Source organism: Montipora capricornis, chromosome 2 (genome assembly GCF_036669925.1).
Source record: "Montipora capricornis isolate CH-2021 chromosome 2, ASM3666992v2, whole genome shotgun sequence".
NCBI classification, from domain to species: Eukaryota; Metazoa; Cnidaria; class Anthozoa; order Scleractinia; family Acroporidae; genus Montipora; species Montipora capricornis.
In genome coordinates, this window is record NC_090884.1 from 20,343,346 (window position 1) to 20,360,071 (window position 16,726).

Here is a 16,726-nt window from a genome sequence, read left to right on the forward strand (position 1 = left end):
TGGGGAAGGGGAAACCGCCACAAGTGTTTCAAGATTTATGATGAGTATTGTAGGTTATATTGGTGATCCTCATTTTACCTAGGTTAAATATGCGCGGAAGCACTCAGATGAATTTGAAGAAATTCTCTTTGGAGTCTAAAGTAAGCCTAGAGCAAAATTAAAGTCACGTTAGGATTTGTTTTGGTTATTATACATGGATATCAATTGACTTATTATGCAATAGTAAATAATTAAAAGAAGAATGTTGGGTTGAGCATGTTCGTCGTTGTCGTCCGAGTTCGAATAACGGTAAGTGCATAGTACAGTTCTTTTTTTGTTGTAATGTTGAGGCTGGTCCAAAAGCTCCGCCTCTTTAACTTTCCTGAGGCCGTCATCCTTTGGATTAAAGACTTTCTGAGTTGCTGTAAGAAGCGAATGAATCTAGGTCAAGATTGTTTTTCTGTGTGGCGCGATGTCCCGGCAGAGGTCCCCTGCCTAGGTACTAAATTGGGTCCATGGCTCTTCATTATTATGATTAATGACCTCGACATCCCAGGTTTTGAATTATTGAAGTACGTAGATGATTCTACCATCTCTGAAACAATGCTCAAGGGTCAAGTGAGCAACATCCAGACTGCTGTGGACATCTTTGCCTCGCGTGCTGTCTCGGACAAGTTGCAAATGAACGAGGCGAAGTGCAAGGAAATGAGGATTTGTTTTTGTACAAACGGAACTCCCGATCTCAACCCTATTGTTATTAATGACAAGCAAATTGATTTTGTTTCACACGCCAAGATTCTGGGTGTAAATATTTCGAGGGGGGGTTGATAGCTGCTTTAAACCGGATAGAGTGCATCATGATTCAACCTAGGTCAAGAAATAATGAGAGACCTGCCTAGCTAAAATGAGGATCACCAATTTGACCTACAATAACTAAAAACGGATTCAACCTAAGACCGGATTTGGCCGACAACATTAAGATTAATTCATAGGATAGACTGTTAACGTAGTTTGAGTCAAGCTTTCGGCTTGAGCTCTTGATTCGAGTTAACGATTTTAAAATATACAAAAGGCATATATTTTGAGCTCTGCGTGGTTATAATGAGACCAAACTAGAATGATCTTAACCTTGAGACTAACTTAAGCAGGTGCTTGTACCCTTAAAAATCCCTGGCTTGTACGGGACTGCTCAGATTGTCCCGTTAAAGCCCGAGATTTTCAGGCTTAGGTTGGAACTACTTAAGCAACTATCAACAGCAAAGATTATTCTTACTGTTCATAATTACAGTCAGTTAATAATATCGTTTCAGTTTTCCATAGGGCGCGTCGAAAATGAAATGAATCATATTACCTGAAGCGTTGAATTTAGGACAGCCCGTAAGATCAAGCTTCTTCATCAGTTTTTGCCATGTAAATTCGATGCCTTTTACTTTTGGATACTGAAAGAGAGTGAGTCCAAATAACTCGATTAATTTTAACAACCTCTTTGGGGAAGTATGGTGAAAAAGGATTCTATGGGGAATGCAAGCTGCGCGTTAGACTTAGACCCTGGTATGGAGATGGCTCCCACACCCTCTTCCCCCAGGTGGAGAGAGAGGTAGGGTCAGTCTGTAGACCAACAGTAATTGAATCCAGAAATCGTAAGGTCTTGTCCCATCCTGACGTGCGTTAAGTTTGTGTCTTAACGAGAGACGATTTTAGAAATGAAACTTTGCAACTATTTCCCGTCTAAGTTGAACTCGTGGAAAGAGCCAACGGATTGTAGTTTTGCACATTCTTTTCCGGGTCTGACAAGTATTCGACATTTCGAGAAATGGGCCTCTGACTAAAGAATTTTTCTTTTTCTTTGTGTCGGCCAATGCTCAGATATAACTCAAGGCCTCTTCGAGCCTCTGTTTTTCATAGAAAAATCACGTTTTCGTCCCTGTCACGTCATCAAGGCGGATGAACTTGAGTTCAACTGAACTTTCATAGAACTGAGTCTATCTGCAGTTTGGGTTACGACGTAACATAATGAAATCTATACACACCTGATGATCGTAGGTTACGTACTCGAAATAAGCTGTGTGACCCTTAATGCTTCCCCTCTTACACATCAGGGCCTGGAACCAAGTGCCAGGAGCCAGAAACATATACAAAACGACAGTTACCACTACAGCAATGACCAAGAACAGCACGAGCCTCCACTTAAGACCTGAAAAAGCAAATGAATGGTTTTCTTTTCATAAAAACCAGCTCAATGAAGCTTTGAGCCTGATGTCATGTTTCCTAAAATCGCGCGAAAATTGATATGAACTTTCAAAGGATTCAAGTTTTTTCATATGGAATCTCTTGATCATTTATTGCCAAAAGGTAACATAAAGAATTTTTGCTCCAGCCAGCGTTCAGTTCCCATAGTAATATGTAAAATGCACTCTTGAAATGTCCTGATTGACTTTTTCTGTAAGAAACACCATAACAACATTTTCAGGCCTTTGTTGTTACCGAGGGGCAACTTTGAGCTATTAGCCAGCGTGAACTCCAAATATTGACCACAGTCAGACATTTTCAAGACCGATGTTGGGCGTTAGGGAGGCATAATGAGCTTTAATCGAATCACATTTCCAGCTGGCAGCATTTCTATGCCAGAAGTCATAAAGGCTCTCGCCGAAATCGAGCCTCAGGCTTGCAATGTGACATGTGGATATTAGTTTTCTATTTACCTCTAAGCCACCTTGACCTGTCTTCAACCATGACACCCTCAAGTGCTCCTTGCATCTTGTCCTGTAGATTATTTATGGCGGTAGCAATCTGTCTTGACTGAATACCGAGAACAATCGAGACAAAGCACTGTAGCAAATGGACGGCGTCGTGGGAATGACCCTCTTTGCTTTCCATGGCGTGACCAAGTCGTGTAAGTGTGCAACCAGCCATTGGGCGTAAAGGAATCTGGGTCTCTGGAATGGCTACTCCCGGTTTGTCTAATGACACATAAACACGCTCTCCATTCTGAACGGTGCCATGTACCTTCACCTTGACGAGGCCGATGACACAAACGGTATCGGTTGCACCTTGGTCAATAAGCAAAGCAAAACGGGATTAAGGTATATCGTCATTCTGTCATAGTCGCAATTAGTGGATGCTTACCCAAAAAAGGTGGGAGGCGCAGTGACTTAGCGCGCTTGACTCCGGATCGAACGGTCCGGGTTCGAGCCCTGGCCGGGTCATTGTGTTGTGTTCTTGGGCAAGACACTTCACTCTCGCAGTGCATCTCTTCACCCAGGTGTATCAATGGGGCGACCCTGCGATGGACTAGCATCCCATCCAGGGGGCAGTAGAAATACTCCTAGTCGCTTCATGCTACAGTAACCGGAAATAAGCGCCGGCCTGATAGGCCAATAAGCTCGTAGCAGACTTTACCTTACTTTACCCAAAAAAGTACATATAAAGATTTTAAAAGTTCAATGTTAACGGGTTGCCAGCGTCTGCAATCATCTGTAATTAATGAAAACTACTAAGTACTCATAAGCTTATGACGCTAGTGAAGTGGAGCCATCGCATCATGGGTTTCAGTATGGGTTGTCGTCCAAGAAATAATATATACTTGAACAAATCAGTTTAATCTTTAAGTAGGTAAATAAATAAATAAATAAATAAATAAATAAATAAATAAATAAATAACAGGGGCTAGTGGGGGGAGGTGGGGCTAGGTTTTGGCATGGACCACGGACGTGTGAGGGGAGGAGTGAGAGGTTTAGGAGGAAACAACACCGTAGGAAAAAAGTACTGAGCGCAAAGGTTAAGATTTCTAATGCATTCTAATGCAGGTCTTTGTTTCGCATATCGGGACTAAACAGATTTCCGCAATTACATACTACTACCACTACCACTACCACCACCACTACCACCACCACCACCACCACCACTACCACTACCACTACTACTACTACTACTACTACTACTACTACTACTACTACTACTACTACTACTACTACTACTACTACTACTACTACTACTACTACTACTACTACTACGTACTACTACTACTACTACTACTACTACTACTACTACTACTACTACTACTACTACTACTACTACTGCTGCTGCTGCTGAACGGGGAGAATTACGCAAATCATTGCAAGTGCACAGATGCTAAGCCATTGAGGAACGTGAACATCGTCATAGATTTTTTTCTTCCTTCTCCCTTGGTTTCATTTTACTGCAGTTTTGAGAAGAAAGTTTGACCTTACTTCACAACTGGTTTGTAAAGTTACCCCTTGCAGGTTTTGGACTTTTTGTAGTTTTCCACTCAGTAGATGTTTTCAACGAAATGGGGTTGGCTCAAGGACTATAAACTGTAGCGACTGTACCCCCACTTGGGAAACCTTGTGTACCAGTCCCGCACAAAGTTTATGTGGATGTAAGATTAAAAACAGAAAGAAACCAATCGTCGCTGTGCTGTATTTAAAATCGTATTACTGGTACTCATAGTCGAGAAAGTCGACTGCGATACAATCGAAAAATCCTTTTGAACCAGACTTAGATGACCTCAGCCAGTGGTTTGAACGCCTGGCGATCAAAGAAAGCACAACCGCAGCCAAAATAACGCGCAAGATGGACGAACCCTTTTCGTAGCGACGAGGTTTGTTCAACCTCAGCAAAACTGATAGAGCTGTTAGCTGCACAGAGGACCAGCAAATAAATTCACGGCAGCAGCGACTCCACCACTTGTACGATCTTCAAACCCGTTCTGTGTCATGGTCTGCCAAGCTTTATATCTAAGTCATCTGAGGAGTCAACGGCGGCTGAACGAAAAATAAAAAAGCCGGGTAAACGTCCCGAGGATCTCGATGGAAAACAACCAGCCACTCAAAGGATATTTTTAAATATTTATATTTATTTATATTTATCTTAAGCGCTGTGAGATTGTTGCGGGATGGCTGGGATGAGGAGGACAAAGCAATACTTTTTTAACAGCGAGTCTTCGTGGCAACAGCAGAAAACTGTTGAGTGGGATGACGGAATTGGAATGCAGGAAACATTCAAAAATTGTGGAGCGACTGCAGCTACGCTTTGGTGTAGAAAACAGGTCGAGTTACACCAGGCTACACTGCTGAATCGCCGCCAACCCTACCAACAGATATTCGTTCTATGGTAGACTTAGCATACCAGGATTTGGGTGTTCCTGTACAGGACCGCTTTGCTGTACAAAACGTCATCGATACCTTATATGACAAGGATGATTGACTCTACCTTAGGCGGGAAAAGCCAGAAAACGCTCAACCAAGCCCTTTTTCTCTCTCGTGAGTTTGAGTCCCTTCGAGTGTTAGACAACAATCACTCATTCAGGCGGGCGGGTAGTAAAGTCAGGGCTATCAAAACTGAAATATTGCAATTGCCCTTACAAGTTGATGAGCTAAAACGTCAGATAAACTATCAACGGCAACAACTAGAAGCCCGAGAAACCATCTAAGCCGATTAAACCAATTTGTAACACAACAAGAGCAGCCCCAGCCCCCTCCCCCAAACAGCAACCGAGTGGCACAGGTTACTCATAGTAGGGATGTATGGAAATGCTGGAACTGTGGAGACAGGGGACTCATGAGAAAAGAATCCCCAAGACTCAAAGCAACGCCAGTTAAGTTTCAGGAAACGAGAACAGGGTATCCTCGAGGGCCAAGAGAGATTCCTGAGTGATGAAGGGCCGCAGTTGAGTGACAGTGTTGCTTTGCCCGTGAAAAGAGTGAAAATGTGACTGTAATGCGTAATTTGAAATTGCGACCGTGTGGACCTTATGTTATTGGATTTATTGGACAGTATAAACTTGTCTGGCTTGTGGACACAGGCGCCATGACAAACATTTTATCTTACGAATGTTACAACAGATTGCCTGAATATTTAAAGCTTCCGTTGCATGAGGATAGTTCACAAGTGTTGGCTGCAGATGGAAGCAGAGGCAATACGCATGGCACAGGGAACTTAACGGTGAGAACTGGAAGCCAAGACGTTAGCATTAGTGTGTTGGTGGCAGCTATTGAAGACTGTGCTATATTGGGTATGGAATTCCTGTCTGGTGTTGATGCGAAGATAAATCTTGTCTAATAGCAACTGGTCATTAATGCGGAGGGGACTGTTGTAACCAGAATTGCCAGCAAGTTAATTCCAGATGTGTAACCCGTCATCTCGTAACAACACAGTCACAGAGTGAGGCAGTGATACCTGTCCATCCCCTGGATCGACAGTCATCACCCAAAACTGCCAAGCAAGGATTGCGAATCTACTAGCCCTGTGACACTCGCCTTCAAGAAAGGGGACTTTACATCGGCAAAACTCTGGTTCCGACAGGAAGAACTACATAGCCTTGCACCTGCGCGAGTTCTGAACACGTCTGATCAGACACAAGCCCTTGGTGCTCAAACAGCTGCAGCCGTGGCCAAAGCAGTAACTAGTGTTGTAGAATTGGAATTGTCTCAAGTGGATTCAGAGACCACCACAAGCGAAGTTCACCGAAACCACCCAGGAGAAGAGAACGAGGAAACATTACCAGGTCCACTCAAATCACCATCGAGGCATGCGGAGGTTGAAAGACAAGTAGAGGAGACATCAACGAGACATAATCAAGAGGTCAAACAGTCCGTGGTCTTCCCGACTGGTGTTGGTGACGAAGAAGGATGGCTCTCAAAGATTCTGTGTAGACTATAGGCAGGTCAATGCAGTGACCATCAAAGCTGCCTATCCACTCCCACACGTTGACGACTCTCTATGTGCCCTCTCAGAGGCAAAGTGGTTCTCCACGTTGGACCTTGCTTCTGGGTATTGGCAGGTCCCAAGGGACCCAGCTAGTAGTGGCAAAGCTGTTTTTGTAACCACCTCTGGTCTCTACGAGGCCATACCTCGTCACAAAGTGCTTTTGAGCGATTGATGGAATTGATTGAGGTTTAAAACCTCCTTGATCTACTTAGACGACACCGTTGTGTATGGAAAAACGTTTCTGGGAGAGCTGGAGCGTTTGGACGAAGTCTTCGTTCGGTTTGAATCTGCTGGACTTGAGCAGAAATCTAGCAAATGTGTTCTGTTCCAAAATAGTGTCGCATGCTTATGCCACATTGTCTCTGAAAGAGGTATTGAGTGAGATCCTTCTAAGGCTAAACGAGTGTATGAGTGGCCAGTGCCAGAGAATGGCTAGGACTTGCCAGTCATTATCGAGGCTTTGTTTCCAATTTTGTTCAAGTAGCCAAACCTCTTCACAGACTGACCGAAGCTAAAACTGACTTTGCTTGGACACAGGAGTGCCAGTCGGCATTTGACATGTTGAAGAACCTACTGTCTACTGCTCCTGTATTGTCATACCGGATTCTACAGCGGAGTTTATAATTGACACGGATGTCAGTGATCATGGAATCGGAGCTGTCTCCTGTCAGTTGAAGCACCGGGTGGAAACATCCTGTTGCTTACAATAGCAGAATATTGACTAAGGCAGACAGGAACATTGAGTGACACGGGAGGAACTACTTGCTATTGCTTGCTATGATTAAAGCATTTTCGTCATTACTTTCGGGGCCAGAAGTTTCGCATCAGAACTGACCATGCACCCCTCCGCTCAGTGCTGAACGTCAAAGAGACAGAGGCACAATTGGCAAGGTGGATAGAGTTTCTGAGTCCATTTGAGTATGAGGTTGAATACCGGAAAGGCCAACGGCATTCTAACGCAGATGCCATGTCACGAAGACCTTGTAGCGAAGGCTGTAAATGGTGTAAAGAGTGGAAGAAAGCTGAACAACTGATCAGCGTCGCTGTAAAGACTGAAATTTCGATTGCCAAGACTCAAGAGCTTACTGACGAGAAAACGGATAGTCCTCAGGTTGACAAAATTGACGCAGAACCGTCTTCAGCTACTGGTGAGTATTTCCTGCCAAACGATCTACTTAGTCCCATACGATCAAGTTAAAACCGATCTCGACCCGGGAATATCTTCGTCTTCAACAGGCAACAGATTCCAGTCTCAAGGTGTTACGGCAGTTTAAGGAAAAACGTTAGACCAAAGTGGGCAGACGTATCCCCTAATGATCAGGTTGTCAAGTCACTCTGGGCCCAGAGGGAACACGTGGAAATCCACAATCGAGTACTGTGCAGGAGATGGGAAGACGGAAATGGTGTCAGAAAGACGTACCAGATTATACTGCCACGGAATTTGCGAGAGACGGCTCTTAGGGCGCATCATAACCACACAACTACCAGTCATCGCGGAGTAAACAAGACACTTGCATCCACGAAAGCACGTTATTACTGGCCATCTAAAGCGACGTAGAGACCTGGGAAGACACAGCGGGAAATCGTGACAAATGGAGTGGTATTGTCAAGCAGTCTGTACGAAAAGTCGAGGACAAGCGTGAGGCAGAGTACTTAACTCAACGACAATCACGATCGGGAATAACGTGCGAAAGATGGGGTCGTGATTTTATTTCGAATGCGGGAAAGGGTCGCACATGCGAGCAGGTAGATGCGGCAACAACGACTGTGAATAATCGATACCGTCTTCATCGGATACGATAGACGATCAATAAAAACTGGCCAGGGTTAACTTCACATGTCAGGAAATGGGTCAGAACTTGTCACGAGTGCGGCGCTAAGAAGAGCTGGGGGAAGAAACGGCGATCAGTACATAGTTGGTGCACCAATGGAAAGGCTTGTAATAGACATATTATGGCCCTTGCCTCTGACTCCTCGTGGGAATAGATACGTGCTTGTCGTAACCGATTACTTTACAAAGTGGAACAAGAGTTACGTTATACCCAACCAAGAAGTTGATCCATGCAGATCGTCTTAAGCCGTACTGTGACCCCGCATTAGAAAACTGGATTTCATAGAAAGAAAAGACCATTGTTTGCGTTTTGCCTCTAGTCATTAGGGCAGAAAGAAGTGAGCCTGTTGAAATCAGTCGTCGCTGTGTTGTATTAAATCGTATTACTGGTACTCAAAACTTTGTACTGCATTGGATAGAGATATGAGAGGCTTTATATGTTATAGGAAACCTATTGCCAAGGATACACATCTACATACTGTGCTAATGTGGTTGGACTAGGAAAGCCGATAATTTTGCATCATGTTCACTCTGCTGACTTTTTGCTAGTCTCATCTTTTAGTACATCCGCCATTACTCTTGGCAAGAAGCGTCTGTCGAGATCCATTAACCATAAGATTAACCTCTTTTGCTTTGAGACAACAATGAATTCAATTTGTATCTTGCTAGAGTTCAGCGAAAGTAGAGCCAGAAACAGTAATGTTAGTGGCATCCGCAAACGTTTTTGCACAGGCTATGTAAAGACAATTTGAAAGATGGATTATATATATCAAAGATCGTATAAGGGGCAAAGTATACTGCACTGCGGCAACCCGCAGGTTAGTTTCCTTGCATTGGATCACGCCCTCATGAAGTATATTTTTTTAGACCTATTATCTGGGTAGGAAGTAAAAAAAAGGATGATTTCGTGTGTCGATGGTTTCAAAGACCTTTTTAAAATACCACACCGTTGGTAACAGATTAATAGAACATGCACTATCCCATTTTTGAATACCACGCCTCAATTCTAGTTTTGGCAGGGACATGTGGTGTAAAAGACTTTGTTTCACGTGAATCGCGCTTTGCACTTACCTTTCTCAAAGTCATTTCTTGGTGCATGCGCATTAAGGTAAGCTGAGCGGCTGATGACGCCTGCCATTAGAGCGTGTTGAGAATTTTCGTAGGATAGCTTCTCTATCTCTGTCTGCCCAGTTTTGTTATTTGCCAGGAAAGCAATCACGTCACCTTCCTCAAGATCTGGCCGTCTTCGTGCAGTTTCTGTCAGGTTCAGGTGATAAGCTATGTCTCCTTTTCTTGTCTCCATCAAGTTAACAACTGTCAGATTTTCGATTCGAGCCCTTTGTGCTTCCAAATAATCTGTTAGAACTATTGAAGTGTAATGAAAATAAAACGTGAAACAAATTTCTCCTTTTTTTTATACTTCAGCCGCTTTGCTTTTCAAAGCTGGCACCCTCATTGGTCAGTAGACACGAGAGAAAAAATAAATGCATCCAGTGAGTCGAGTTTTGCCATGACTGCCACTCACAGAGGCAAAACAGTGCAAAATAATAATACCTCCCAATGATTCGTTAGTTTAAACCCCTATTACTTTTTTCAAGGAGGTTCGTCAAACGCTTTAGATCGGGAATCGGAGATCGCGTATATACTTGAGCTTTACCCAGCAGTGACAGAGTCTATTAAAACCATCTTACAAAACGATTTTCCGAGAAAGTTGGACTGGCCAATATTGAATGGGGTTGCCGGTTGTGGAGTGAAACTGAAGGGATATGTGACGGGCCGACTACGACCATTTCAAGTACTGAGCAAAGCGGGATCCTGATATAAAAACAGGTTAAGGACAACTTTGTGTTTGTAGAACAAAACGTCGTATTCACGATTCGTTAGGTTTGAAATGCTCGCGATTGTAATTCTACAAATATACTTTTTTTGGTAACAGTGCATTTAACTTACTTTCCGAATCTATTTGTGCTGTTGATCCATATGGTGAGCTCTCTCTGTTAATGCCTTACATAGAAGGGAAACATTGAGACACTGGACCACCATCCCAGAACGAATTGCACAAGATTCCATTACAAGTTACGGACGTTGCAAAAAACGTTACTTCATTCACTTTATATCGGTTGCATTTTTTGTTTTTCTTCAGCTTTTGTTTCCCTCGGTTTATTGTCGTTGATTCTATGTTGTATACAGGTTTTTAGAGCGAGGAACAGAATTAATCTGATTCTTCTATCGTTATTATAGAATATTCTTTTTCAAAAATTACCTGAGATAATTCAATGTAATATTGATATTGATTTTATTATGAGGCAAGAACAACAAACTATTGACAAAAGATCACATGAAATAATGGCCCGTTAGAATTAACGAAGGATCGATGAATTATACACTGACAGATGTGTTTCTCAATGTACCTGAATGTGGTGACCCTTCAATAGACGCTCCTGATGGGGAACTTAAACCTACAAGTACAATCAATGAAATTTAATCATAAATAGGGCTATATTAACGTGGTGTGCATAAACTTCGTAAAAACTGATATAGCCAATCATTTCAAGCATGATGCACTTGTTTACATGTTTTCATCTTCCAATACAGGTGGATGCATGGCTTCCTTCTTCTGATCGAATGACACTTTACAACACTGCAAGTTAGCTATTACTTGAAAAAAAAAAACACCATTTTTTGCAGTCCCTACGTAAGAATTCCCCTTTCATTACCTGAATCTTGTCTTTTTCTTTTAGCTCCATTCAATGAGACTTCTTTGGCTCCTAAAATTCATGACAAAGTGCAGTATTTCATAGACTAGTTGTCTGCTGACTTTGATTATTATTTAGTATCATTACATATCGTTATCGCAATCGCCATCTTAAAGCGGACTGAGGTGGAATAATTGTTTTGTTGAATTAAATTCTTGAAAATTTCGTCTGGTACGATCAGGCGGTATATTTAAGCAATAGACCACAAGTTTCTATGGTTTACAGGCTGATAAACCACGCGAGATGTTGGTAGAACACGAGAAGAATTCGTAAATCACACTAACATGTTCACGCCTATGAACCATAGAAACCTGTGGTCTATTGCTTTTATATAATAATTCAGAAGACGCGCGATTTTTCCATGAGTTTACTGGAACAATATAACATAGCTGATTGACCAATCAGAGCACGCGCATTGATTTGGTTATTATATAATCGCTGATAACCGAGATTTAGTTTGCTAATCAGAACCCAGTCGCTCCAAGCATAGCTAGCGCAAATTATTGATGAAGTAGTATCAAAACCACTAGGGTTTTCATTATATTGCTATAACCATGGTTCCAGAACATCAGAATCGCAATAAAGAATGTCCTCAACGAGAAGATCAACTCTAGATTTAGGGGCCGGCTATGTAAAAGCTAAGATGTCTGATTTAGGCCTAACATTGCATATTTCAACAATAACTTTACTCTCAAAACTTTCAAGAGCTAGGTTGCTTCAGGAAAGAAATAAATTTTCTCCTTTGCTCTTGCCTCTTCAGTTGACACTTCCTTTGTACACGGGGATTCGCTAAAATTAGAAAGACCAGGAACGCACTCTTTTCGTCAGTCCTAGCTTAGCCTGCTCGCAAAGTCTCTTTTCGCGAAGAGAGATTCTGCTAACAGGCTAGTCCTGGCTACGCTTTAATTAAGTAATCACCCCTTAGACAAATGAGTACCAGTTTCATGGCAATCTTGCTTGGCAGCTTTTGGCTTTGTTCTGATGCGGAATCCCTTTGACGGAAACGATGTTGTTGAGCCATCAGCAAGTGTCACAACGATAACAAGTTGCCATATGTTTCTTTCGTCTACGTCAACTTTATCAAGTGCATAGACAGCATCTCCAGTTGGTGTTTTGTAGACAGAGTCTAAATCAACTGAGAAATTAACTGCTCGAATTTCGCATCTTCCATAATTAAGTTTCAGCTCCACCGGTCCTGTTGGCAAAACGCAACATGTCAACATGTCACTGAAACATACACCAATATTAATAATCATAATGCAATTCAGTCTAAAATTTTGATTGGCCTGATTGGTTTAGCCATAATTTTATATGCGCTCTAGTAGCTACTTGTATGTAATCCGCTTGCATGCATACTATGGCCAGAAAAGGTCACTGTGATCATATTCTGTCGCGTGATGAAATCAGCCGCGGTTTTTCCGGGAAAACAAACTTGGATGAAGGCCTTCTCACGTGTTCCCGGCTGACTCGGCTGGCTCGGTCACCCGGCGACATAAGGTGGTTTTGGTTTATGTGACAACTTTCAGGCCGGTTTCCGAGATGAAAAGTGATGACGACACGACCATTCAGTCTTGAAATCTAACGAACAAGCCTGGCAAGAATTTCTCGATTTTCATTGTTCACGCAACCTCAAACTTATTTTAACTTTACTTTAACTATCAATGAGTAACTAATCCGAACTTGATCATCAAAGATAAGAGAAGTTAAAACTGGGTAATGTCCGTTCTATCATGAAAATGCATTGCATCCGTTATTTTTCATCATGGTAACCGGGCTAAAGTTTTAAATTACTGGTTCATTTAACATAGCCTAAAAGAGAATAATTTTTGTTGTTGATTTTTTCGATCAATGTCTGCCATCTTTATCAAAAGTCATGGAATGTTAATTATTACCTTATATATTGCTAGCATGGCTAAAATTTCAAGTCCGCCTACCGTGGATCTCGATTGGAAAAATCGAGGGCTTCTTTATATGAGCCCGATTGGTCTGGCTTTGGTTTCAACCCGAGATCTAGATCGCGCCTCACCTGTAAACTCAGCGTGCTTACATGAGATGGCGGGCTGTCTCCGACTCTCGGCTGCCAAGATCTCGGTTTTTTCAACCAGGATCACGGTAAGCAGGCTAGAAATTTCCAGCCTGGTTACTGGGATGAAAATAATACTGTTCATTCAATTTTCGACCTCTGACAATATTATTGCGTTTCTAGCTTTCTGATTGGTTCACTCAATCTCGGTGATCAGGTCATATACCGTATGCCCTAATATGAAAACTGTTTGCGTCAAGCGTTGCCAAGCTGAAAATTTTGTGCGGGAAGCGAAATTTTAATTTGAAGTGTCCAAGCTTTTAGAATTTAATGAATTTTCAAGAAAACAATTACTCCAATCGCGCTTGTTGGACATAACCTCTTCTAAGGTCTCGTCACACTACTAAAACCTCTGTAAAACTATCGATGCGTTCACATCTAACCCGATCGCCAAGACCTCGGTTTCTGAGGCCGAGATCTTCGTTACCGGGATGGAAATTTTTCACATATAAACACTTCATCCCGGCTACCTGGATGATGATGATGATGGTGATGATGATGAAAATAATGATACATTTTTGTCATAGAACGGAAATTATTTTCTTTTATAATGAAGTTCGCAATAATTTCTTCGGATAGTTAACATAAAGCAAAAAGCCGGATTTTGATGTTGCTTGAACCGAAAAAAACCGGAAAATTCTCGCCAGGTTTGTTGCTTTGATTTGAGAGGTCACGTTATCACTTTTGAATCCTCTTCGTAACAGGGCTCAAACATTTCTCAATTTAATCTATAATAGGTAATCGACGAGCCATCGTGATCAACCGAGATCGTATAAATAGGCCCTAATTTAAAAGCGGGGCTCCAGGCCGCGAACCTGAGGCAGAGCTCCATACTTAAAAGAATACATCTTATTCCAAAATGGCCGCTGATTTATGCGCATACAAATTGCCCCTTGTTGCCTCGTTCAAGATAAAATATTCTTTTGAATTTTAAGCTTAAGAACGAGGCATCAAGGGCTAATTTGAATAAAAACAAGAATATTTAAATGGCGGCCATTTTGGAATAAGGTGTAGGTCAACCTTTTTTCGTTCGGTTGTCACGTGATTGACCGAGCGTCCGTCCGTACAGACTCTGGGGGAGAGGGATGGAAAACTAAGAAAGGGAAGGGAAGTTCAGCTTTAAAGCGCGGATGGGCGAATATTCTTGACAAAAACAAAATAATAATGCAAAGCTGGTTGTACGGCTGTACAAAATAATAATGCAAGGCTGGTTGTACTGCTGACTTTTCTTGGCGGGAAACATTTGTGCAGCCCGCGTTTATCCCACTGATCTTCGTCACTTTTGAAAAGGAGTTTGCACTATTAAGCTCAAATTTAGCGAAAGTGGGAAACGATTAAACTCATTGGAATAAAAGAAAACACAATGAATAGGAGAGAAAACTTAACGTGCAGAAGACATTGCTTGAGCGAAGAACAGCGGGAAGAGAGAGGCAGAGAGCCAGACTTAACCAACAAAGAGGAAGACTTAACCAAGAAAGAGGAAACGAAGAAAATCGCCAAAGAGAGCGGCTAAAGCCGCTGTTACACGTTGAAACTTTTAGGTGAAACTTGTGTGCAACGGCGCTGCGAACATGATAAGTTTCAGGAGGCATTGAACCGTGCAGCATGGTCAGTTTCGTGAACCTTTTTTTAACTTCCGTTGCGAGACAAATTTCACGAAAGTAGAACCGCTTTCTACTTCTGCAACGGTCGCAGCAATCGCAGTGGTGATAAAAACAAGAGTTTCACCGTGTAACACCACTTCGTGAAACTGGCTCGGTCTTGTAACGTTACGCTGCGTAAGCCAATCAAAAACTAGCTAAGGCCATGTAAACAACATTTCGAGACCAGTTTCAACTTTCCCGAACGATTTTCGACCTATTCATTGTTACACTGACGGTGCAACGCCTGCTGAAACTTTTTTCTGCAGCGTCGTCGGACATAAGTTTCAGCTAAAAGTTTCAACGTGTAACAGCGGCTTGAGGGCTAAAGAGAGAAGGCGAAATTTCAACGAAGGAAGCCGCGAGACTGAGAGTAGCCGCGGACGGAGAAGAACTGAGAAAAAATTTTACTGAAGAACGCCATTAGGCTGAAAGAAAAGCGACGATGAACAGAGAAAATTACAACGAAGAACGCCGCGAGGTGGAAAAGGCGAGAAATAGAGCATATAGGCGACAAAGAAGCAATAATCGAGAAAGAGAAATACAAAGGCGAAGAGCAGGGTTTTCGTCCGGTAGTTAGACGCTATAAATTAGTTGGTTTTTTTTCTTTTTTTGCGTTTGGACTAGGGTATCTCAGAAAGCCATGGGCTGAAGAAACACAAGGCAATCACACGCAATAAACTCTTCAAACTAACAACAAGTCACATTGGTATATTTGCTTACTAAACGGTATAATCGATCTGTTGACATTTCATTCACTCGATAGGTTTAGTTTCTTTTTTTCCTCCAAACTCAAGAATGTAAAAAGCATTTTCTGAGAATCACTTTCAGAGAATCACGCGGCCAGCTGAATGCCGCGCGAAGTAGTGCAGCACGCAGAAAAATTCTAGGGGTGGCGAATGGTACCTCGAAAAACGTGGGTCTCGGAAAATCTTAGCAGGATCTCGAAATCTCGAAAGCGTTTTTGATAAGTCTCGAAGTCTCGTTTTTGCATGGTTTGTTTTTACCCTTTTTGAATCTCGAAACTTTTTACCAGAGTCTCCGGCTCGCATTTTTAACTAGGATCTCGGCGAGTCTCCGATTTTACCATTCGCCACCCCTAATTCTCGATCGTGCTGTGAAAAGTGTAATGTAAGGCTACGCAGTGTAATGTAAGGTTTCCTGGAGATTTTATTGGGAACCTATGAAAGAGCGCGTGTTTTAATGAGTGATGATGTCATTAGACAAACCACAGGTAACCCAGGCTCACTGTGTGTAGGTATTATATAGAGAACATACGAGGCAAAGTTTAGGTCTGAAAATTTGCTAGAAAATGGAAATAAAAATCGATAAAACTTACCATGTGGTGAGCTGTTGTTGTCTTTAATACGTACACGAAGTTTCGGGAAAAATGGTCCCCGTTCACCTTCCTTCATAATATAGTGACAAGGTAGGAGACGGAAGCCAGCTTACGGACTCCGATCGACCCAAAACAAGCACGATTTTTTTTCGCGAAAATCGAATCCAGTCGCTAAATAAACACGCCAGGCTCGTGGAACATGAATTTCTCTAAACCATGAATCCACTGAAGCATCTCCAGGTAGCAACGCGAAGCCACCAGACTCCGTAAAACTTTAAAAAAGTTAACCTGCTAAAATGGCGGCCAGAAAGCGTTGTACTCGCGAAGTGTTCAATTCAAAATGGCACTGAACTCTAGACGCCTGGTGAC

The 16,726-nt window shown here is 42.3% G+C and overlaps 1 protein-coding gene across 1 annotated transcript in view; it reads right to left on the reverse strand.

Moving 5' to 3' along the window:
* The window catches only part of LOC138039048 (uncharacterized), a 34,341-nt gene that overhangs the window by 4,069 nt on the left and 13,546 nt on the right, over positions 1-16,726 (reverse strand). Inside the window, exons 3-9 of the mRNA XM_068885207.1 lie at positions 12,233-12,490; positions 11,257-11,307; positions 10,951-10,998; positions 9,611-9,904; positions 2,682-3,029; positions 2,010-2,173; positions 1,331-1,418 (exon numbers count right to left, since the gene is read on the reverse strand). Coding sequence (XP_068741308.1) covers positions 1,331-1,418; positions 2,010-2,173; positions 2,682-3,029; positions 9,611-9,904; positions 10,951-10,998; positions 11,257-11,307; positions 12,233-12,490 — 1,251 coding nt within the window. The remainder of the gene's footprint in view (positions 1-1,330; positions 1,419-2,009; positions 2,174-2,681; positions 3,030-9,610; positions 9,905-10,950; positions 10,999-11,256; positions 11,308-12,232; positions 12,491-16,726) is intronic.